General features: G+C 38.1%; 1 protein-coding gene across 6 annotated transcripts in view; it reads right to left on the reverse strand.

The window, feature by feature from the left end:
• The window catches only part of RNF180 (ring finger protein 180), a 184,256-nt gene that overhangs the window by 137,944 nt on the left and 19,674 nt on the right, over nt 1–26,638 (reverse strand). For all 6 annotated transcript variants that reach the window (XM_073235796.1, XM_073235784.1, XM_073235777.1 and 3 more), the window contains one exon: nt 1,386–1,520. In XM_073235796.1, the coding sequence (XP_073091897.1) occupies nt 1,386–1,520 (135 nt within the window). The remainder of the gene's footprint in view (nt 1–1,385; nt 1,521–26,638) is intronic.

Raw genomic sequence — 26,638 nt, forward strand, 5'->3', positions numbered from 1 at the left:
ATAAACACATAAGAAAATACTTAACATCATTAGTCACTAGGGAAGTGCAAATTAAACTACAACGATATACCACTATACATCTACCAGCATGGCTAAAACCAGAGACTGAAAACACCAAATGTTAGCCAAGATATAGAGCAACTGGAATTCTCATCATTGCTGTTGGAAATGAACATTCACTTTGGAGTACTACCAGCAGTTTCTAAAAAAATGAAAATATACCTATTCTGTGACCCCCAAAATTCATTCCTATGTCTATATCAAAAAGAAATAACTAAACACAAACACAGAATGTCTCTTATGAGAATACTCATAGCAGTTTTATTCATAACCCAAAACTGGAATTTTAAATGTCTATCAGCAGAAAAAAACTGATAAATGGCCAGATAGTCATATATGACATACTACTCAGTAAAAAAAGAAACTATAAATACACACAAAACATAAATGAATCTCTAAAACACTATGCTGAGCAAAATAAGTCAGGTACTAAAGAGTACTTGCTGTGATTTGATTTGAATGAAGGTTATAAACAGGCAAAACTTGCCTATGCAGATAGGTATCAGTAGTCTTAGGGAGACTAGTGCCTAGAAAAGAGGAAGGCAACTTTCTGGGGTGAAGGAAATGTATATCTTGATTTGTTCAGAGCATGGCTGAAAAAATTTATCAAGCTATATGCTTACCAATTTTTTCTCTTTGTAAATTATACTCAGAACACTCTTAGAATGAAAAGTTTTTTTTCCCAATTAAAATGTTCTGTCAGTTTTTAAGAAGTATCTCACATGTGGTAAGTATGCAAACAAAGTTATTTACTATTATCAGTTTGAGTTGGCTAATTTGTTAGAGTGAAGAGGAATAATTAAGATCAAATGTGGCTGAGACAAAAAACTAAACAAAACAAAAACTGAGTGTCTCTCAAAAAAGCAAAAGAAAATAGTAATAGGTGATTACAGCCACTCTCTTTAAATTGAGACCTCCTTGTAAAGTCCATGGATTAAATCTAGTTTGTAACTCTTTGATATATCCACTTATATACATATAAATAGATTTTCCACTTCTTAACACGATTTTGAATTTGATTGTGTTATAATGACTAAGGTTCACTCAATGACAGGGACTGAAATAAACATGGACCTTTATCTCCAACTTACATGTATGATACTACACTTAAAACTTTAAGGTCATATTAACATTAGCAGCTAAAGGTAAATTTAATGGTAACTGTGGAAGGTGGCATGCCTTTTGAATACCATTTTGAAATGTTTTCAGTGGGTCAGGATATGGTGAAAGCTGAGTCAGGTGTGGAGGGATATGTGTGCACCTGTGGGTGTGCCCAACACCATTCCTATAGTAAGAAGTTGAAGATAAGAGTTAGCAGTACTCACCTTACTCACTTGATTCTCAAGGTATTTCATGAAACAACCAGAACTTGGTATACATTTTCTACATTTCCAACAACAAAGAATATTTATGTCTTCTTGATTGTGATTTTTTGTTATCAACTTTTCACTTCTTTTCATCTGTGGGAAAATTAATGCATTTTTAGAATGTTAAACTGTGCCAGATTAAATATGACTTTCTAAACCTTTACGACAGAATTAGCTACATGTGGAACAAAACGAAAAGAATTATCATTTGTTGAGGTACCTACCAGTTACCATGTTCTAGGCTAGAGGCACTGTATAATCTATGTCCAGGATTGAAAATTCCTTTTAATTATGATGATGACGCATTATACTGTAATGTAGTAAGTACGCAAATGAAGCTATTTACTTTATTTATATATATTTAAAACAATATAAAATTATTTTATTTTGCGTAACATTTTATGTCTATTTCTTTCCATCTTTCAATATTAAGTAGAAAAAGGCAACTGTTGAAGAGTTAAGTAAGTTTTCATAGTAGCTTTGTCAAAAAAAACTACAAATATTCCTGTAAATAGGATGTTTTGAGTAGCCACAGCATTAAATTTGAAATATAATAGGATTTATTGAGTTGTACTTAATTCTGTGAAAACTGGAAGTACTTACTTCAATGGCAAAAATCCTTTGGTCTGAATGCAATAATATCTCTTGTGTATTATACTCAGTAGAACAGTTTGCTCTACTACATCTTGTCATATGCATAGTCAAATACAAAGAGTTAGAGACTAGCCCTACCGATTGTGTAGTCTATTTTTATGCCTAAGATTTTATGTCAATACTGTGATTTAGACCAGTTTGGGAAAACAGTTATTACACCAATAAGTAAGGATTCTAAAATAGGTGCAGCATGTTTAATAACTGTAGGAAAGCAAATGTTGGGAGTTCTGGGAAGATGGTGGTATAGAGAGCTTGAACCCACCTCCTCCCATGTTCATACTAGATCTACACCTGTACACAGAGCAGTTTACCTTGAGGAAGAGCCAAGGACTGAACGAGCACCTCTGCACAATGAGGGATAGAAGAAGCACATAAAAAAATGGCAGGAGACAGGCAGACATGGTAACAGAGGGAACCCCACCCCCAGTGCGATGATCCACAGTGGGGAGGGATATTGCTGACAGGGCAGGATGGAGATTCCCTGTCCAGGGGTACGGAAAAAAGCCACATTTCAAAATACAACTAGAATATAAGTGAGAAAAACATACTTATAGAATGAAAGCACCCACCATTTGGCTAGGGAAGAGCTGGAACTCTCTCCAGATCTAAGGTCTGGCAAGCACTGTTGTTTGCACTCCTTCCCTACATTAACAGAGACATGGGAAGCAGGAACACACACTAATTTCAGTCTTGGTTTAAACGTCTTCCCAGGCCCTGCCCACACCTAGACACATCAGTCAAAGAGCACATTTGCACTGTGGCTGTCCAGAGGGCACAGAGCCAGTCACCACTGACTCCTGGAGAATGTACCCTGGGCACCAACCAAATAGCTGTGGGGTTCCCTCAAGCCAGTTCTCATGGCACATCCAAGCTGCTGCTGAACTATGGACTGGGAGTCAGTAGCTACAGAGCTAGGACTTTCTGGGGCCATACCTGGCACTGGGACAGCACCATGGTGCAAAGTGAGTCACTGACAACCATGGGAGAGTTGTATCTGGGCTGTTGCTCCATGATGGGTGCAGAACCTGTCACTGCCCACCACTGGAAAACCTGTCGAAGCTACTGCTGCATGGTAGGCATGGCCCCAGTAGCTGTGGAGCCAGGGCTTCCTGGAGAATGCACCTGGACATGTTGTTTCCTCACCAGTATGGGCTCCACTGTTATCCACTCAGGAGCTGTTCTGATTGTGGCCCTCCAAATGGGCCCCTCCAACCATACCCTTGGAGCCCTGACACCAGGACACCCCAGCTCATGCTCACTAGGCTTCCAGCTTGTCAGCTAAAACCTCCAAGCACACACAGTCTACCTAGGGCACATTACCTACACAACGCCAGTCCTTCAAGACTGGAAAAGGTAGCCCTTTTTGCTAATTCATAGAATCAAGCAGAGAAAGTCAAACAAAATGAGACAGAGTAATATGCTTGAAACAAAAGGACATGACAAAACTTTAGAAAAATAACTAAATGAAACAGAGTTAAACAATCTGCCAGATAAAGAGGAGAGTGGAGGAACTCAGTGAGAACCTCTACAAAGAGATAGAAAATATAAAACAGAACCATTCAGCGACGAAGAGTACAATAAATGAAATGAAAAATACAGTAGAGGGAATCAATAGCAGATTATAGAGGATGCAGAAGAATGGACCAGCAAATTTGGAAGACAGAGTAATGGAAAGCATTTGAGCTGAACAGCAGAAATAAAAAAGAATAAAAAGAAATGAAGATAGATTAAGGGAGTTCTGAGACAATATCAAATGTCCAAACATTCTCATTATAGGCAGAGGGAAAAGAGAGAAAGGAGTAGAAAATTATTTGAAGAAATAATAGCGGAAAAATTCCCTAACCTAAGGAAAGAAGCAGACACCCAGGTCCAGTAAGCACAGAGAGCCCTAAACAAGATAAACCGAAGGAGGTCCACACCAAGATACATCATAATTAAAATGTCAAAGATTAAAGACAAAGAGCAAATTAAAAACAGCAAGAGAAAAGCAATGAGCTACATACAAAGGAAACCCCATACACGGATCAGCTCATTTTTCAGGAGAAACTCTACAGGCCATAAGGGAGTGGAACGATATATTCCAAGTGCTGAAAGAGAAAGACCTACAACCAGGAATAAATAGTCTACCCAGAAATGTTATCATTCATAATGGAAGGGGAGATAAAAAGCTTCACAGGTAACATGAGTTAACAGCTCATCAGCACTGAACCAGCCTTAGAAGAAATATTAAAGAACCTTCTTTAAGAGGAAAAGATCCTAAATAGAAGAAAAATGTATAAAGGGAAAATTTCACTCATAAAAGGAAACATATCATCATCAATCACTTAAAAGCGAGTAGGAAGGTCAAGAAACAAAAATAATAAAATCAATTACATTTTTAAAAATTAGTTAAGGGCATCATCAAATAAAAATGTGTAAAAGGCATCATACACATATAATTCCCTTAGAAGAGAAAGTGTAAAAAATGCAGTGTTGCTACAATGTGTTCAAACTTAAGTGACCATCAACTTATCATATTTTGCTATATATGTTATGTAGGATGTCATAAAAGAACCCCATGGTAACCACAGGCCAAAATCTAAAATGAATAGACATAAAAACAAAGAGAAGGGTATCCAAACATAACATTAAGTTGTAGTGCACAAGGGGAGTTCAAGAGAGGAAGAAAGGTTCAGTGAAAAACAACTAAACCAGGAAACATTTAATAAAATGGCAATAACTACATACCTATCAATAATTACTTTAAATAAAAATGGACTAAATGCTCCAATCAAAAGACATAGGGTGACCAAAGGGTACTTGATAAAGAAACAAGACCCATGTATATACAGACTGAAAGTGAAGGAATGGCAAAAGATATTCCATGCATGTGGAAGCCAAAAAAAAAAAAAGCCAGAGAAACAATACTTACATCAGATAAAACAGACTTCAAAACAAAGTTTATAACAAAAGACAAGGGCATTACATAATGCTAAAGTGATCAATCCAACAAGAGGGTATAACAATTGCAAACAATATGCACCCACAATGAGCACCTAAACATATAAAGCAATATTAACAGACATAAAGAAATTAATAGTACTATAATAATACTGTAGGGGACTTTAACACCTATAAAGATATAAAGCTGTGCTTATACGTATCTGTGAGCTTGAAAAGAGAACTGGAGGTTACCCAATAGTGAAATATTTGTAGGAGAGCTGAGGTTTCTTCTATCAGAGAATTTATGCTAAAAGAAGGGATCAAACATGGTGAATGAATCTATTCACAAAATGGCAGTCTTTCTTCTTGCTGTACTTGACCACCTATCCTGATACTCCTTTCAATTTCTGGTATTTCCTCAGTGCACTCAGCGTTTGGAAAATAATGTTTTGCTGATTTATGCATAACTCCCAAATATTGACACACTTCATTATAGAATATCAAAAAAGCTACATTTGTTAATATTACCACCAACCTTAACCAAAAGTTATTTAATTATTGGACAGTAGTCAAGCTCACTGTGGTGGGTTCAAGTTTTCTAAAGTATTATTTTTGTTGAAAGCTCAAACCTTATCACTTGCAATAAATAATGCCAAATATCCATGTTTGAATAACCAATCTGTCAATCATTCAAGTAAAAATGTACCATGGGAAGGTTCAACTCTCAACTAAAACAGATGAAATGAAGGCTTTTCCTTGAGGCAACCATCCATTGGCTTTCAGTGTAATGCAAAAGTGCTTTATGCATTCTTCTCTTTTTCTTCATAGAGATTATTAAAAAGGTATATGTTTAAGAGTGAAGATTTAATAAAATCAGTAATACTGCTTCAACAAACAGTTTTATAACTGCATGTATATGGTGAAAACTAAAAGCACTACTAGTACAGTTTTTTACCACTGTCTTGATTCTGTTAAGGGACCAGCAATTTTACTCACTATTGCTTTTGCATTATTAATGAAAAAAATTAACACAGTAAAAAAAAAAGCAAATAGTATCTTAGTATTACCAAAAAAATAATTTGACCTGATTCTCTGAAATGTCTTAGAGACACCATGGCAATGCACCACATTTTTGAGAAATGTTATTTAATGTAAAATAGCTGTCCCAAAGATGTTGTTTATGAAAATCTTATTTCTCACCAATATCCCATAAAGAGGACAGATGAGTCTCTGTGGAGAAATGTACTTAGAACAAATTAGCCAACCCCTGGAATTATGACCTCCATAATAAAGTTTCATCCCTTTATCTCTTTTTTTGCTATTTACATTTTTATGCTAAAATATCCATGTTTTGCACAAGTCTAATTTTATGCTCCTGGGTCTCCAAAGTTTGCTCACCTTCTTCTTTGTTATTCACGGATTTAAACTTGAGATGAAAGGGACAAAATTATAAATTATTAAAATTAACCTAAAATTAGAAGATATGAATAAACCAAAACAACTTTAAAAATTGAAATAAAACTCAAATATCTTTTCCAGAATCCATAAAAAACAGGGAGGGGGCAACCAGACAAAAATAATGTAATTGGCACATTTTACCAATCCTTTAAGAAATGAATAATCTTTTAAACTTATATATAACTATGGTCCAAAAACCATAAAAGGAATACTAGCTCTGCAAATTTAACATAACCTTGACATAATTAGAAAAGTAAATATAAAACTAGATGACTATATGAAAACTATATACCAATTTATTCATGAACATAGATGCTAAAATCACAAATATTAGCCAACAAAATCCATCAGTGAATTAAAATAATAATACATTTTGACCTAATAATATTATTTTCAGGAATTCAAGGATGGTTCAAAATGAGAAAAATAAACTAGTCAATTTATCCAGCAAACTAAAATATTAAAAGAAAAAATCACACGACAACCTTAAGAGATGCAAAATAAAACTTTTGGTGAAATTCAACACTTAGCCATTATTAAAAAACAAAAATACTTAGCATCCTAGAAATAGAAGGAAATTTGCTTAAGCTGATAAAGAGGGTACTGAAAACATTAGCAATTATAGTATGTGATGGTGAAAACTTTAAAAGTATTCCATGAATATCAGGAAGAAGGCAAGAAGATAACAATGATGCTGTTTGCTGAATTATTCAACTTTGTACCAACTTCTAGCTAACATAATGGAAGAAAAGTAAATAAAAAATATAAGGATTGGAAAGAGTGAGTGCATGCAAAAGAAACTAAGTGCCAGTTATAATACATGACGGCATTTTTCTTTTTTGGGCTGCAGATGTTTTTCTCTTCTTAGAACAATATAAATCACAATGGTTAGCAAGTTTGTTCCCTGATACTGAGGAGAAAACATGTACAGATAAACAATGCTGCTATTATATTACCCACACACACATGCACACATCTTTGATTCGGTATTTCCTTGTTCTCTAACTGCACTGCTCACTCTGTTGATTTTCATTATCAACTGCATCATTTTCATTTACTTGGTATACAGAACTTTCATATATTAGTATATCTATTTGGTTTAAAATGTTTAAATTCACATTCTGGAATTCAATACTTCTAGTATTTCTTATGAACAAAAACATACCCATTCCCAATATGTACATTTCTCACTAACTTCAAGGGTAAGAATGAAATAATGGAAAATATTTTCCAATACTATTTTCCTTATTTGAAGGAGATGTGCTGCTTCAAGAAATCTGCTGGTACACAATGTCAAATTAAGAAATAAGCTAATGTGGTATTTGGTATGCTGTGGTACTAGTGATGCCTAATTTCTAATGTACATTTAGTTTCCCAGTCAGGGTACTCGTTATATTGTGCACTAACTTTGTGAAAAGTCATCAAGCTGTACACTTGTGATCTTTTAATTTTTCTATATATGTCTTATTTCAATATAAAAATTACTTAAACTTGAAGTGACCTGAAAGTCTTTTGCTCTCTTTTATCACTATAACCCCATACTTGCCTGTTTGAGAACACAGAAAAAGAATGCTCAATATGGAGTAATGTCTACAGTGACAACTTTCACCATCTAGTCCTGGTTACAAGGTCAGTATTTTAAGATAGGTGGAAATCAAGGAATTCCAATGGGACAAGAAATCAGAGATGTACTTTTTCCTACCTCTTCATATAGTGGTATTACCCATCCATCTCCAAGGAAAACTGGAGAATGAGGAAGATGTAGGAATCAGTCCCTGCTGCTCTCTGAATTATAAAAGTTAAAAATGTCAAGAATTAGTTTTATGTGGGCCAACAGTCCCAGCCCCTGTCACCACCAAAAAACTAAAGACTAAAGATGACTTTGGAATCCAAACCCTGAACAATTGGGAATGGGCCAAGATAGGAAGTCTAATGTAAAGACCTCTCACATAGGGACAACAGTCTTGTGATGTGCTATTCTTTACATTGACTGATGTGTTAATCTTTAAGTCAGACAACAGAAAAGACATCTTTGTATTTCATGCAAAGAACTTTGAATGTGACATTTTCTAACTTTTCTATCAGAATAGTAAAGAAAGAATGTTACACTAGTGTTTTCCAGCAGTTTCATCGTCTTTATATATTAATATCTAATTATTAGGGAGAGAGAGGGATGAATAGGTAGACAACAGGAGAATTTTAGGGTAGTGAAACTATGGATTATAATACTATAATGATGGATACATGACATTATACATTTTTTAAAACCTACAGAATTATATACAGTACAAAGAGTAAACCCTGACATTAACTATGGACTGACTAAAAATAACACAACAATATTCATTCATCATTTGTAACAAGTGTATCACCCTAACACAAGATGTTAATAGGAGAAACTGTGCAGAGGGAGAGAGAATATTAGAGCTTTCTATACTTTCTGCTCTTTGTAAAGTTGACACTGCTCTAAAAATAAAACCCTATTAATGAAAAAAAGTTTGGTTATCTAATAATAGTTTTACTTACTCAAAGTTATTAGTATTAACAGAAAAAAGTGGTTTGTCTTAGTTATTTAGATAATTCAAAGTGGCCTTTCCTTTGAAATCTGACATCAATATTGGTTTTCCAAATATAAGAAAAAATTCTACCTTGTATGATACCTGTATTATTTTACTTTAGCTGCCATAACAGAATACCACAAATTGGATAGCTTGAACAACAGAAATTTATTTTCTCACACATCTAGAATCTGGAAACCAAAATCAGGCTGCCAGAAATTTGGGGTTTTAGTGAAGGCTCTCTTCCTAGCCTGCAGACAGCCACCTTCTCACTGTGTGCATATGTACTTCTGGTGTCTCTTCCTCTTCTTATACAGACAACAGTCCTTTGGATTAGGGTCATGCACTTATGACCTCATTTAACCTCGATTACCTCGAAGGCCCTACCTTCAAATACCATCTGGGGATTAGGGCTTCAACATAGGGATTTTAGAGGAACACAGTTCAGTTCATAACATTCCTTCCTCCTATCCCCAAATCGATGTCCTTCTCATGTGCGAAATGCATTCATCCTACCCTAACAGCCGCCAAAGTCTTAACCTAATCCAGAACCAACTCCAAGTCCAAAGTATCACCTAAATCAAGTATGGGTAAGACTTGAAGCATGTATTGATCCTGAAGGAAAATTCTTCTATAGCTGTGAACCTGTGAAACCAGAAAAAGTACATGCTTCTAAAATAAAATGGTGGGACAGGCATAGGATAGATATTCCAGAAGGAGAAATCTGAAAGATGAAAGAGGAGACAGGACCCAAGCAAGTCCAAAACATAGCGAGGCAAATTCCATTAGACCTTAAAGCTCAACAATAATTCTCTTTGGTTCTATGTTTTGCCTTCCAGGACCCACTATGATAGTGGCTTTGTCTTTTTTCCACTGGCACAGGCTCCACACACTGGGCCATGGGAGGCAGCCTTGCCCCTGAGGCCATGGGCAGGGAGGGACAGCCTGGCCAGTTGAAACTAAGGAGGTAGTCTCACATTCTCGAAATCAGTGGACAGTATTGCCTTCTGGGACAATGAGCTCTGGGCCCAGAGGCAATGGCAGTACTGCTTCTCTCTGAGTTACCCTCAAGGTCATTCTTCCCCACCTTGAAGGAGAAGGCATGTTTGTAATTTGGAGAGCTCTACTGTCTTCCTTTGTAGGACCCTAGAAATCTGAAAGCCTTTATTTCCTCTGTCCCCTTTAGTTCAAACTGGCAGTGTCTCTGCTGGTATAACCCCTTACCTATTCCTGGCTTCTGTTGAGAAGGGTGATTACATCCAGGGGCTTAAGGGGAAAGCAGTCCTCTAGGGATTAGTATTCCACCCTTATGAGCTCCTTTAACCTTGATGGCCTCCTTAAAGGCCCTATCTCTAAATAAAGTTATGTTGGGGGTTAGGGCTTCAACATATGGATTTGGGGAGGGACAAAATTTAGTCCGTAGCAGTACCTGTAAAACCTGAGCCAGTCTTCTCAATTTTGACATTATTAGAATATTTATGTTTTATTGTGTCTTTCTTATTATAGAACACATAGAATAAAAGTACCAGCATAAAAGAGAAAAATATTAAGCTCATAATTTCTCAAAAGGTAAATAAAGGTCATCTGTTAGTGAAAAGAAAGAAAAATCAAAAAGTGAAATGGCCAAAGAATTTAGGGCTCCCTTATCAATTATCTGTATATTTCTTAATACTAGAATAAAATGAAGACAAGATAAAAAAACCAAGGGAGGTAACATTGGTAATAGTTGAAAGGAATAATGCATATCATATTAGAAAATAAAACACTAAACTGATTTAGCTAATTCAAACCATCTCAGAGCATGTATTTCTTAAAAAACTTTTTTAAGAAAAGCTAATGCAACTGTACTACAGATAAGGGTTAATATCAACCTTGACTCTCAGTATCTTGTTCTAACACCTAAATGATGAAGCATTTATATCTCTATATATGCTAAAGACTGGCTCAAAAGCAGGAGATCTATGGATAAATATGCCAATGGGAGCACATCTGATGCTGATGAGATGGGATTCCTCTTTAATGTACAACCAAACCAGTCTTAGCTCTTATAAAGGGGTAAGACTTTCTAGAGAAAAATAAATACAGACTGTTGGTCTTACTCTGTTGCAATGATGATGATAGTAAAAAATTAGAACTATTTAAGGAAATTTGAGCATTTCTTTTATGTAGAGCATTTCTTCCCTGTACACATAAGGTTAACAAAAATGTACTAATATCTGGCAGGATTTTTTTGGGAAGGACAATGAAAATCTAAGAGAAAATGACTTGCAGAATAGGAATATTCTATTACTGATTGAAACTGCCCATGCCCTTGGGGAGCTTAAATTAAACATGGTATGCACTGTTTTGCTTATAAGCACCATGGGGTATTTCTAGCCATTAGACTGAGGCATAATAAGTCACCTAAAGGTTGTATACTGGAAGTGCTTGAAATGTTATGTCTCTGTGAAATGAGAAGTATTCCTTTTGTAATATAAATAAATAGCATATTCCTAATGTGAGAGAAATTTCATCATTATATAGGCCACAGTAATCCCAGAAATAATCCACAACTGTTTTGCATTAGCAAGCTTCAGAACCAACAACTATTCACATGAGCAGAACATTATATGTAATTACTCTGTTGGGAATAAACTGTACAGACATTGATTATTTTGTAAAACTGATACCATGTCAGCTTCCCCTGCTGATGTTGAATCTTCTTGATGTACGAGTATTATGAACACACAAGAACTGCAATAAAATGTGCTCAAATCCAAGCAGTCCACAGAAAAGAAGTATTAATAACACTATTAACTACTGGTCTGTAAGAATTGAAAAAATATAAATGACTGAGTTTTCAAAGCAAGAGTCACTACATTTGTTTGTAAACTATATAAAAGCACATCAGGACCCCCAAAATAATCTTATGTTAAATAGAAATTAAAACAGGGTCTTAGAGATATGGCTAGATTCCTACGGAATTTATATGTCTTAGTTCAGCAGATCTTTCTAGAACATGTATTATTTAGTGAAAGCTGACCCCTAACTCAGGACTCAGGTTCCCTCTTACATTAGTTTTCAATTTTTGTCAACAGTATCAGATACTTAACACATAGAAACAGGAGATTGGGTGAGGTGATTTCTAAAGTGTAAATTCTGTCATTCTAAACTTAGTAGCTGCGATGACTAAAAAATGGCAATTGAAGCCTCCAAATGGTAAAAGAGTCTAAATCATGAATTACAGAGAGAGACTTTAGTTGTCTTCAATAATTGATGTTACACACTTTGCAGTTTGAACATTATAGATTTAACTTCAACAACTTTAACTGTTTAAATGGTAGTCATATCCAAAAACATTTTTCTTGGAAAACACTGAACTTTTGTTGATAGCAAAGCATTCAATAGTTCAAACTACCTTATTACGATCTAGGCATCTCTCACCCATCTTCCCTCTACTTCTCTTCTACCTTCCCTTGGCTTGCTGAATTCTTAGGCATGACGCAATGCATATTCAACCTTAGGAGAAAAGGTAATATGAATCTGATACTGTCGTAAATATCAGATCCGTCTTGTATTCTCTCTTAGCTCCTTAAGCTACACACAACACTCAATCTCAGCTGAACACTACCTCTTTTATCATTTAAATTTCTCCTTCCTTTCTTTTTCTCACAAACATACCTCTGACACTCGGTCTTGAATGCTCATTTATATAGTCTTTCAATACAAGTCACACGTTTAAGAACTGTAAAAAAGTCATTGAAGTAATTCAGACATTTTACAACTTCTATATTTTGATAAATTTGGTCCATTTTAACTGCTAACACTCTGATAAAAGAAGGAAAAAATTCTAAAGATGAATGAAAGTAATAGTGTGTAGGATTTATATATTAACTTCTCACATACTACTTTCTTAGGCAGAAAATGTAAGAGAAGGTAGAAATTACATACAGAATTAATAGAATTGTGAGGAAAATTGAAATATACTTTTCAAAGTGCTGTGTGTACATTTATATTCAGATACAAATCTTAGGCATCATCATACTATGAGTTTGTAAGTTTTTGTTCCAAATAATAGGTTTAGTCATTTTTGGAGATTTTGAGCAATCTAGGATATATCTAAACATATTTAAAATAAAAAGGCCAGTAATATTTCTTATTGAGCCACAAAGAGACAGCAGCAAGAAGAAAATATAGTCAGTGATTTTTTGAAAATTAATTTTAAGTTGTTTTCATGCTACTGATATTCATTCATCAGTAAATATTTGTCAAGCACCTACTATTCTGTCAGGGAACACAGTAACAAATCCATGTACCGTGAAAGCATGAGAGAACCTGAGAGGGGTTATAAGCCAGTTGGGTAGGATTAATCAGGCAAAACTGTCAGGGTTCTCATAAGGAAACATCTAAGTAAAGAGCTTGAGGGCAAATGCAGGCTTCTCTCCCCAAATATTTCTCAGGCTGATTTCTTAGTAGGGTAAATAAGGACTATAACATCCTTACTTTATGTGAAATATATTAAAAATGATACGAAACATTCATGGCCTTAATAGAAAGTTGATCATTAGTAGTTATCTAACTTGCCATGCTTTTACTGAATGGCTAGAGTCTTCAATGGGTCAAGTATCAATAATCAAGAAAGGATCCAGATGAGAGAGTGGCAGCAAAGATGAGCAGACTGACCTCACTTCAAAATCCTTTTTTCTTTCAGGTAGCAGAGAGACTTTTTGCTGGATACGGAGGTAGCTATACTAGGTTACTACAGAAGATTGCTAGATAAGAGACAAAAAAGAAGTGGGTATCTCCTAGTCAATAAGGACTGACATGGAAGCCAAAGTCTTGGGCTTCCTTATTTTATTTATTTATCCAATCACCTTCCCTCCAAAGAGATTTAAAACTCCTGGCATTTTTATTATTTGTTCTGTTTTTCCTGAACAGCCTTTGTCTCTAGATAGTTAAACTATTACCTAATCTTCTGGCTATCCATGCCACTGTGCCACCAGGTATTATACTGATGTGTACATTTGTTTCTTCCTCTAAATTCTAAGCTCCAAGAGAAAGGACATAGCAGTGTCTCCAGTCTTTACAGGGCTTCACAATACCACAAGACGCCTGGTAAATGACTACTTGTGCTGTTGAACTGAATTAGAGGTAACTAGAGCCTACTGCTCTCTGCCTTTGGGCATTGAAAGGAAATTCTACCAGATCAAGTCTAAACCACATTCTTAATTTAAATTCACCTATGAGCCAAACCTCTGTCTGACCAAGTACATTATAAAGCATTACATGGGGAAAAAGCCCAATTCAGAGACTAAATTATGATTTACATTCTCATATGATCCGGGTTGAACTGAAATGCTTGTCCTAGCATACATTGTGCTTCCACAAGATTCTGCCGGCTCTCTAGTAAAATCTTGCTTATTCATAATTAACATTAGAGAAGAAAAATGGCATAAGGTAGCACTTTTTAAATGACTTACTAGCTTTAGCATGAAATAAAATCTTATTATAAAGCAAAATGTGGCTATGAAAACTATCAATTAACTCTTCTACCAGATATGATATTGGAATGGTATGTTGTATTATAATGGAAAAACACTACTGCAGTAATCCAGCCAAAAAGTAAGCCCCAGATCAGGGTGATAGCTGTGGTGGTGGTAAGTAATGGTCAAATTTTCTATATATATTGAAGTACAGCCAACAGGACTTCCAGAAAAAATTGAATCTAGGGTCTAAGTGATGAAGGAATGAAAATATGGCTCAAATTTTTTTTTTGAAAGGGCATCTCTCATATTTATTGATCAAATGGTTGTTAACAACAATAAAGTTCTGTATAGGGGGGTCAATGCTCAATGCACAATCATTAATCCATCTCAAGCCTAATTCTCATCAGTCTCCAATCTTCTGAAGCATAACGAACAAGTTCTTACATGGTGAACGAATCCTTACATAGTGAATAAGTTCTTACATGGTGAACAGTACAAGGGCATCATCACAGAAACTTTCGGTTTTGATCATGCATTATGAATTATAAACAATCAGGTCAGATATGAATATTCCTTTGATTTTTATACTTGATTTATATGTAGATCCCACATTTCTCCCTTTATTATTATTATTATTTTTATTTTTAATAAACTGCTGAAGTGGTAGGTAGATGCAAGATAAAGGTAGAAAACATAGTTTAGTGTTGTAAGAGAGCAAATGTAGATGATCAGGTGTGTGCCTGTAGACTATGTGTTAATCCAAGCTAGACAAGAGCCTTAAAACATCCACAGATGCAGATTTCTCTCAAAACAGGGGGGGTGAGGTTCTAAGCCTCACCTCTGTTGATCCCCAATTTCTCACCTCATGGCCCCCCTGCGACTGTGCCTGTCTTAGGTTGTTCCTCCCTTGAGGAATCTTACCCCTCTCTGGTTAACCAGTCATCTTCCTGGGCCATACAGGGAGATGTAAAGTTGGTAAGTGAGAGAGAAGCCATATTGTTTGAGAAGGTTAGCTTTTTACTTCTTTGCAGATTGATGCCCTGTGGCTTCTATGCCCAGCACTTGTCTCAAGGTATCTTTACCGCCTGGAGGAATTATGATGCTCGGTAAATTCGATCTGAGGCACGAATTCTATTTAAGGGTTGTAATTAGGAAGGAAGAAGAAAAGCTATAGAGGTAGCATATGGAAGAAAACATGGGAGGATTGATTATTTCTTTGACATATCTTCTTGTAGAGTACCTTAAGCATGTATAGGTTTTAAACTACTAACTACCTTGCGCACACATATTAACATAATAGGAATACAGTGACATAAACTAAGCAAATCTATAATTACCAGCCATCTCCACTGAAGCCAAGAAAACCAGTTAGGCACCCTAGGCATTTGTGAGAATTTGTCTATGATATGATGGATATTGTCCAACTGTACTTGAACAGTCTGAGAGAAATCAGACAAATTAAAGCAACCCATTTCTGGGATCCCATATGTTCTTTTAACCGTAGATAGTCTATAGTCATAAGTAAGATTTTGGAGTGCTACAACTTGCACCCCTCCCAACTCCTGGTTGAGTTCCAACAGTAGAGATCCACTCAAATTTGTTGTCTCACTGTATGCACATGCCAGCCTAGACATCTCCCTCTTCATTCCAGTGGCAAGTCCAGGAAACAGTGGGATGGACACAGCCACAAACGCAGCATCACCCGGATCCCTGTGGAGGCTTATTGATGATCATCCCCTGGCACGAGTCCTCCAGAGAGTGCTGATGCCAGAAGCTCCTCCTCATATCGTATGTTAATTCATTTTCTGGGTAGCCAAGCTAGGCCTTGATCTTCTGCATAAAAACAAACAGACCCTGAGGGGCGGGAGCCAAGATGGCGGCGTGAGTAGAGCAGTGGAAATCTCCTCCCAAAAACACATAGAGCTATGAAAATATAACAAAGAAAAATCTTCCTAAAATAGAGACCACAGGACACAGGACAACATCCAGACCACATCCACACCTGCAAGAACCCAGCGCCTTGTGAAGGGGGTAAGATACAAGCCCCAGCCCGGCGGGACCCGAGCGCCCCTCCCCCCGGCTCCCGGCGGGTGGAGAGAAACCGGAGCAGTTTTTTTTTTTGGCGAGCGCTTTTTGGAAGCCTTAGAGGGACGGGCCCCCGTTGCTGGGGAGGCGGGGTGGCGGGACCGGTGAGGAGGTGCCTGGGAACGGCGCCGGAGGACAAAGAATATCCCGCGTTTCTCCCTGCGAGACCTGGGGGCGGGTGCCTGAGACCGGTGCCTGAGGACGGAGGAGGTCGCGCGTTTTTCCCCTTTTTTTTTTTTTTTCTCTTTTTGGCAAGCGCTTTTTGGAAGCCTTGAAGGGACGGGGACCCCAGTGCTAGGGAGGCACGGTGGCGGGACTGGTGAGCGGGTGGCTGGGACCGGCGCCTGAGGACAAAGAATATCCCCCGTTTTTCCCTGCGGGACCGGTGGGCGGGTGCCTGAGACCGGCACTTGAGGACAGAGGAAATCGCGCGTTTTTCCCCTTTTTTTTTTCTCTTTTCTGCGAGTGCTTTTTGGAAGCCTAAAAGGGACAGGGACCCCGGTGCTAGGGAGGCAGGGCGGCGGGACTGGTGAGCAGGTGCCTGGGACCGGCACCTGAGGACAAAGAATATCCCGCATTTTTCCCTGTGGGACCGGTGGGTGGGTGCCTGAGACCAGCACCTGAGGACGGAAGAAATCGCGCGTTTTTCCCCTTTTTTTTCTCTCTTTTTGCCAAGTGCTTTTTGGAAGCCTTGAAGGGACAGGGACCCCGGTGCTAGGGAGGCAGGGCGGCGGGACTGGTGAGCGGGTTCGTGGGACCAGTGCCTGAGGACCAAGAATATTGAGCGTTCCTTCCCTGCGGGACCGGTGGGTGGGTGCTTTTTGGAAGCCTTGAAAGGACAGGGACCCTGGTGCTAGGGAGACAGGGCAGCAGGACCAGTGCGCGGGTGCCTGGGACCGGCACTTGAGGAAAAAAAAAAAAAATCGCGTGTTTTTTCTTTTTTTTTTCCTTTCTGTTCCCTCTCTCATTGTTGCTGTTGTTGTTTTGGTTTGGAGAGTGCTTTTTGGAAATCTTAAAGGGGCAGGACAGGTCACTTAGACCAGAAGCAGGGAATCTGGGGATCTCTGGGCACTCTAACCCCCTGGGCAGCAGGGAGCACAGAGGCCCCTTACGGAGATAAATAGTCTCCTGGCTGCTCCCCCTCTAACGGGGCTCCACCATTTTGGAGGAACAGCCCCAGCCAGGCCAAGCCCACAGCAACAGTGGAGATAAACCCCAAAGCAACTGGGCAGGAAGCAGAAGCCCTGTCTGCGCACAGCTGCCCAGCACAAGCCACTAGAGGTCGCTATTCTCCCAGGAAAAGGCTACAAACCAACAAGAAGGGAAGCTCTTCCAGCGGTCACTTGTACCAGCTCTGCAGACTATCACTATCACCATGAAAAGGCAAAACTACAGGCAGACAAAGATCACAGAGACAACACCTGAGAAGGAGACAGACCTAACTAGTCCTCCTGAAAAAGAATTCAAAATAAAAATCATGAACATGCTGACAGAGATGCAGAAAAAAATGCAAGAGCAATGGGATGAGATGCAGAGAAAAATGCAAGAGCAGTGGGATGAGATGCAGAGAAAAATGCAAGAGCAGTGGGATGAAGTCCGGAAGGAGATCACAGATGTCAGGAAAGAGATCACAGAAGTGAAACAATCCCTGGAAGGATTTATAAGCAGAATGGATAAGATGCAAGAGGCCATTGAAGGAATAGAAGCCAGAGAACAGGAACGTATAGAAGCTGACATAGAGAGAGATAAAAGGATCTCCAGGAATGAAACAACACTAAGAGAAATATGTGACCAATACAAAAGGAAAAACATTCGTATTATAGGGATACCAGAAGAGGAAGAAAGAGGAAAAGGGATAGAAAGTGTCTTTGAAGAAATAATTGCTGAAAACTTCCCCAAACTGGGGGAGGAAATAATCGAACAGACCATGGAATTATACAGAACCCCCAACAGAAAGGATCCAAGGAGGACAACACCAAGACACATAATAATTAAAATGGCAAGGATCAAGGACAAGGAAAGAGTTTTAAAGGCAGCTAGAGAGAAAAAGGTCACCTATAAAGGAAAACCAATCAGGCTAACATCAGACTTCTCAACAGAAACCCTACAGGCCAGAAGAGAATGGCATGATATACTTAATGCAATGAAACAGAAGGGCCTTGAACCAAGGATACTGTATCCAGCACGACTATCATTTAAATATGATGGTGGGATCAAACAATTCCCAGACAAGCAAAAGCTGAGGGAATTTGCTTCCCACAAACCACCTCTACAGGGCATCCTACAGGGACTGCTCTAGATGGGAGCACCCCTAAAAAGAGCACAGAACAAAACACACAACATATGAAGAATGGAGGAGGAGGAATAAGAAGGGAGAGAAGAAAAGACTCTCCAGACAGTGTATATAACAGCTCAATAAGCGAGCTAAGTTAGGCAGTAAGATACTAAAGAAGCTAACCTTGAACCTTTGGTAACCACGAATCTAAAGCCTGCAATGGCAATAAGTACATATCTTTCAATAGTCACCCTAAATGTAAATGGACTTAATGCACCAATCAAAAGACATAGAGTAATAGAATGGATAAAAAAGCAAGACCCATCTATATGCTGCTTACAAGAAACTCACCTTAAACCCAAAGATAAGCATAGACTAAAAGTCAAGGGATGGAAAAACATATTTCAGGCAAACAACAGTGAGAAGAAAGCAGGGGTTGCAGTACTAATATCAGACAAAATAGACTTCAAAACAAAGAAAGTAACAAGAGATAAAGAAGGCCACTACATAATGATAAAGGGCTTAGTCCAACAAGAGGATATAACCATTCTAAATATATATGCACCCAATACAGGAGCACCAGCATATGTGAAGCAAATACTAACAGAACTAAAGAGGGAAATAGACTGCAATGCATTCATTGTAGGAGACTTCAACACACCACTCACCCCAAAGGATAGATCCACCGGGCAGAAAATAAGTAAAGACACACAGGCACTGAACAACACACTAGAACAGATGGACCTAATAGACATCTATAGAACTTTACATCCAAAAGCAACAGGATATACATTCTTCTCAAGTGCACATGGAACATTCTCCAGAATAGACCACATACTAGCTCACAAAAAGAGCCTCAGTAAATTCCACAATATTGAAATTCTACCAACCAATTTTTCAGACCACAAAGGTATGAAAGTAGAAATAAATTCTACAAAGAAAACAAAAAGGCTCACAAACACATGGAGGCTTAACAACATGCTACTAAATAATCAATGGATCAATGAACAAATCAAAATAGAGATCAAGGAATATATAGAAACAAATGACAACAACAACACTAAGCCCCAACTTCTGTGGGATGCAGCGAAAGCAGTCTTAAGAGGAAAGTATATAGCAATCCAGGCACACTTGAAGAAGGAAGAACAATCCCAAATGAATAGTCTAACATCACAATTATTAAAACTGGAAAAAGAAGAACAAATGAGGCCTAAAGTCAGCAGAAGGAGGGACATAATAAAGATCAGAGAAGAAATAAACAAAATTGAGAAGAATAAAACAATAGCAAAAATCAACGAAACCAAGAGCTGGTTCTTTGAGAAAATAAACAAAATAGATAAGCCTCTAGCCCAACTTATTAAGAGAAAAAGAGAGTCAACACAAATCAACATAATCAGAAATGAGAATGGAAAAATCACGACAGACTCCACAGAAATACAAAGAATTATTAAAGACTACTATGAAAACCTATATGCCAACAAGCTGGAAAACCTAGAAGAAATGGACAACTTCCTAGAAAAATACAACCTCCCAAGACTGACCAAGGAAGAAACACAAAAGTTAAACAAACCAATTACAAGCAAAGAAATTGAAACAGTAATCAAAAAACTACCCAAGAACAAAACCCCGGGGCCGGACGGATTTACCTCGGAATTTTATCAGACACACAGAGAAGACATAATACCCATTCTCCTTAAAGTGTTCCACAAAATAGAAGAAGAGGGAATACTCCCAAACTCATTCTATGAAGCCAACATCACCCTAATACCAAAACCAGGCAAAGACCCCACCAAAAAAGAAAATTACAGACCAATATCCCTGATGAACGTAGATGCAAAAATACTCAATAAAATATTAGCAAACAGAATTCAACAGTATATCAAAAGGATCATACACCATGACCAAGTGGGGTTCATCCCAGGGATGCAAGGATGGTACAACATTCGAAAATCCATCAACATCATCCACCACATCAACAAAAAGAAAGACAAAAACCACATGATCATCTCCATAGATGCTGAAAAAGCATTTGACAAAATTCAACATCCATTCATGATAAAAACTCTCAGCAAAATGGGAATAGAGGGCAAGTACCTCAACATAATAAAGGCCATATATGATAAACCCACAGCCAGCATTATACTGAACAGCGAGAAGCTGAAAGCATTTCCACTGAGATCGGGAACCAGACAGGGATGCCCACTCTCCCCACTGTTATTTAACATAGTACTGGAGGTCCTAGCCACGGCAATCAGACAAAACAAAGAAATACAAGGAATCCAGATTGGTAAAGAAGAAGTTAAACTGTCACTATTTGCAGATGATATGATACTGTACATAAAAAACCCTAAAGACTCCACTCCAAAACTACTAGAACTGATATCGGAATACAGCAAAGTTGCAGGATACAAAATCAACACACAGAAATCTGTAGCTTTCCTATACACTAACAACGAATCAATAGAAAGAGAAATCAGGAAAACAATTCCATTCACCATTGCATCAAAAAGAATAAAATACCTAGGAATAAACCTAACCAAGGAAGTGAAAGACTTATACTCTGAAAACTACAAGTCACTCTTAAGAGAAATTAAAGGGGACACTAATAAATGGAAACTCATCCCATGCTCATGGCTAGGAAGAATTAATATCGTCAAAATGGCCATCCTGCCGAAAGCAATATACAAATTTGATGCAATCCCTCTCAAATTACCAGCAACATTCTTCAATGAATTGGAACAAATAATTCAAAAATTCATATGGAAACACCAAAGACCCCGAATAGCCAAAGCAATCCTGAAAAAGAAGAATAAAGTAGGGGGGATCTCACTCCCCAACTTCAAGCTCTACTACAAAGCCATAGTAATCAAGACAATTTGGTACTGGCACAAGAACAGAGCCACAGACCAGTGGAACAGATTAGAGACCCCAGAAATTAACCCAAACATATATGGTCAATTAATATTTGATAAAGGAGCCATGGACATACAATGGCAAAATGACAGTCTCTTCAACAGATGGTGCTGGCAAAACTGGACAGCTACATGTAGGAGAATGAAACTGGACCATTGTCTAACCCCATATACAAAGGTAAACTCAAAATGGATCAAAGACCTGAATGTAAGTCACGAAACCATTAAACTCTTGGAAAAAAACATAGGCAAAAACCTCTTAGACATAAACATGAGTGATCTCTTCTTGAACATATCTCCCCGGGCAAGGAAAACAACAGCAAAAATGAGCAAGTGGGACTACATTAAGCTTAAAAGCTTCTGTACAGCGAAAGACACCATCAATAGAACAAAAAGGAACCCTACAGTATGGGAGAATATATTTGAAAATGACAGATCTGATAAAGGCTTGACGTCCAGAATATATAAAGAGCTCACACGCCTCAACAAACAAAAAACAAATAACCCAATTAAAAAATGGGCAGAGGAACTGAACAGACAGTTCTCCAAAAAAGAAATACAGATGGCCAAGAGACACATGAAAAGATGCTCCACATCGCTAATTATCAGAGAAATGCAAATTAAAACTACAATGAGGTATCACCTCACACCAGTAAGGATAGCTGCCATCCAAAAGACAAACAACAACAAATGTTGGCGAGGCTGTGGAGAAAGGGGAACCCTCCTACACTGCTGGTGGGAATGTAAATTAGTTCAACCATTGTGGAAAGCAGTATGGAGGTGCATCAAAATGCTCAAAACAGACCTACCATTTGACCCAGGAATTCCACTCCTAGGAATTTACCCTAAGAACGCAGCAATCAAGTTTGAGAAAGACAGATGCACTCCTATGTTTATCGCAGCACTATTTACAATAGCCAAGAATTGGAAGCAACCTAAATGTCCATCTGTAGATGAATGGATAAAGAAGATGTGGTACATATACACAATGGAATACTACTCAGCCATAAGAAGTGGAAAAATCCAACCATTTGCAGCAACATGGATGGAGCTGGAGAGTATTATGCTCAGTGAAATAAGCCAAGCGGAGAAAGAGAAATACCAAATGATTTCACTCATCTGAGGAGTATAGGAACAAAGGAAAAACTGAAGGAACAAAACAGCAGCAGAATTACAGAACCCAAAAATGGACTAACAGGTACCAAAGGGAAAGGAACTGGGGAGGATGGGTGGGCAGGGAGGGATAAGGGGGGGGGAAGAAGAAGGGGGGTATTAAGATTAGCATGCATGGGGGGGGAGGGAGAAAGGGGAGGGTGGGCTGCACAACACAGAGAGGACAAGTAGTGACTCTACAACATTTTGCTAAGCTGATGGACAGTAACCGTAATGTGGTTGTTAGGGGGGACCTGATATAGGGGAGAGCATAGTAAACATAGTATTCTTCAGGTAAGTGTAGATTAAAAATTTAAAAAAAAAAAAAGAAAGAAAGAAAGAAAAGGGGGATTACTCCTTAACAGGATAAAACTATTGGTAAATCAAAGATCAACGCATGCTTTAAATATCCTTAATGTTGATCACTTAAAGGGTGTCAGATGATCAGCTATGGAGGTACTCTTTTCTGATAATATTCCTTTCTCTTAATTAAAAAAAAAAAAAAAAAGCAGTTACTGTGTGCTGACCTCCAATGAGTTCTGCACAGTGGTATAGAGGGCATGTCAAAGTGTGGGCAAAGGGTCTGTTTGTTTCTACGCAGAAGATCAAGGCCTAGCTTGGATACCCAGAAAATGAACTAAGATACGATATGAGGAGGAGCTTCCGGCATCAGCACTCTCTGGAGGACTCGTGCCGGGGGATGATCATCAAAAAGCCTCCACAGGGATCCGGACGATGCTGCGGTTGTGGCTGCATCCAGCCCACCATCTCCTGGACTTGCCATAAGAAGGAGGAGGGAGATGTCTAGGCTGGCATGTGCATACAGTGAGACAACGAATTTGACTGGATCTGTACTGTTGGAACTCAACCAGGAGTTGGGAGGGGTGCAAGTTGTAGCACCCCAAAATCTCATGACTATAGACTATCTATGGTTAAAAGAACATATGGGATGTGAACAGATCCCAGAAATGGGCTGCTTTAATTTGTCTGATGGTTCAAGTACAGTTGGAAAATATCCATCATATCATAGATAAATTTTCACAAATGCCTAGGGTGCCTAAATGGTTTTCTTGGCTTCACTGGAGATGGCTGGTAATTATAGATTTGCTTTGTTTATGTCACCGTATTCCTATTATGTCAATATGTGTGTGCAAATTAGTTAGTAGTTTAAAACCTATACATACTTAAGGTACTATACAAGAAGATATGTCAAAGAAATAATCAATCCTCCCAAGTTTCCTTCATATGCTACATCTATAGCTTTTCTTCTTCCTTCCTAATTACAAACTTTAAATAGAATTCGTGCCTCATATCGAATTTACCGAGTATCATAATTCCTCCAGGTGGTAAAGATACCTCGAGACAAGTGCTGGGCATAGAAGCCACAGGGCATAAATCTGCAAAGAAGTAAAAAGCTAACCTTTGCAAACAATATGGCTTCTCTCTCACTTACCAACTTTACATTTCCCTGTATGGCCCCGGAAGATGACTGGTTAGCCAGAGACGGGTAAGATTCCTCAAGGGAGGAACAACCTAAGACAGGCACAGTCGCAGGGGGGCCATCAGGTGAGAATTTGGGGATCAACAGAGGTGAGGCTCAGAACCTCACCCCCCCTGCTTTGAGAGAAATCTTCTGCATCCGTGGATGTCTTGCTGCCCTTGTCTAGCCTGGATTAATACTTAGTCCATAGGCACACACCTGATCATCTGATCATCTACATTTGCCTTCTTACAGCACTAAACTATGTTTTCTACCTTTATCTTGCATCTACCTACCACTTCAGCATTTTATTAAAAATAAAAATAATAATAATAATAGGAGAAATGTGGGATCAACATATAAATCAAGTACAAAAATCAAATGAATATTCATATTTGACCTGATGGTTTATAGGTCATATTGCATGATCAAAACCGAAAGTTTCTGTGATGACTGCTCTTGTACTGTTCACCATGTAAGAATTTATTCACTCTGTAAGAATTCGTTCACCATGTAAGAACTTGTTCGTTATGCTTCAGAAGATTGGAGACTGACGAGAATTAGGCTTGAGATGGATTAATGATTGTACATTGAGCATTGACCCCCCTATACTGAATTTTATTGTTGTTAACAACCATTTGATCAATAAATATGAGAGATTCCCTCTCAAAAAAAAAAAAAAAAAACAGACCCTTTGCCCACACATTGACATGCCCTCTATACCACTGTGTAGAACTCATTGGACGTCAGCACACAGGAATTGCTTTTTCTTTATGTTTTTATTATTTTTATTTTTTATTTTTATTAAGAGAAAGGAATATTATCAGAAAAGAGTACCTCCATAGCCGATCATCTGACACCCTTTAAGTGATCAAAATTAAGGATATTTAAAGCATGCGTTAATCTTTGATTTACCAATAGTTTTATCCTATCAAGGAGTAATCCCCCTTTTCTTTCTTTCTTTTTTTTCCTTTTGTTTTTTTTTAAACTTTAATCTACACTTACATGAAGATTACTACGTTTACTATGCTCTCCCCTATACCAAGTTCCCCCTAAAAACCACATTACAGTCACTGTCTATCACCATAGCAAAATGTTGTAGAATCCCTACTTGTCCTCTCTGTGTTGTACAGCCCTCCCTCCCCTTTCTCCCTCCCACTCCTATGCATGCTAATCTTAATACCCCCTTTCTTCTCCCCACCCCTTATCCCTCCCTGCCCACCCATCCTCCCCAGTTCCTTTCCCTTTGGTACCTGTTAGTCCATTTTTGGATTCTGTAATTCCGCTGCTGTTTTGTTCCTTCAGTTTTTCCTTTGTTCTTATACTCCTCAGATGAGTGAAATCATTTGGTATTTCTCTTTCTCCGCTTGGCTTATTGCACTGAGCATAATACTCTCCAGCTCCATCCATGTTGCTGCAAACGGTAGGATTTTTCCTCTTCTTATGGCTGAGTAGTATTCCATTGTGTATATGTACCACATCTTCTTTATCCATTCATCTACCGATGGACATTTAGGTTGCTTCCAATTCTTGGCTATTGTAAATAGTGCTGTGATAAACATAGGGGTGCATCTGTCCTTCTCAAACTTGATTGCTGCATTCTTAGGGTAAATTCCTAGGAGTGGAATTCCTGGGTCAAATGGTAAGTCTGTTTTGAGCATTTTGATGAACCTCCATACTGCTTTCCACAATGGTTGGACTAATATACATACCCACCAGCAGTGTAGGAGGGTTCCCCTTTCTCCACAGCCTCGCCAACATTTGTTGTTGTTTGTCTTTTGGATGGCAGCCATCCTTACTGGTGTGAGGTGATACCTCATTGTAGTTTTAATTCGCATTTTTCTGATAATTAGCGATGTGGAGCATCTTTTCATGTGTCTGTTGGGCCATCTCTATTTCTTTTTTAGAGAACTGTCTGTTCAGTTCCTCAGCCCATTTTTTAATTGGGTTATTTGTTTTTTGTTTTTTGAGGCATGTGAGCTCTTTATATATTCTGGACGTCAAGCCTTTATCGGATCTGTCATTTTCAAATATATTCTTCCATACTGTAGGGTTCCTTTTTGTTCTATTGATGGTGTCTTTCGCTGTACAGAAGCTTTTCAGCTTAATGTAGTCCCACTTGCTCATTTTTGCTGTTGTTTTCCTTGCCCGGGGAGATATGTTCAAGAAGAGCTCACTCATGTTTATGTCTAAGAGGTTTTTGCCTATGTTTTTTTCCAAGAGTTTAATGGTTTCATGACTTACATTCAG

The sequence above is a fragment of the Manis javanica genome, chromosome 1 (genome assembly GCF_040802235.1).
Source record: "Manis javanica isolate MJ-LG chromosome 1, MJ_LKY, whole genome shotgun sequence".
In the NCBI taxonomy this organism is placed as follows: Eukaryota; Metazoa; Chordata; class Mammalia; order Pholidota; family Manidae; genus Manis; species Manis javanica.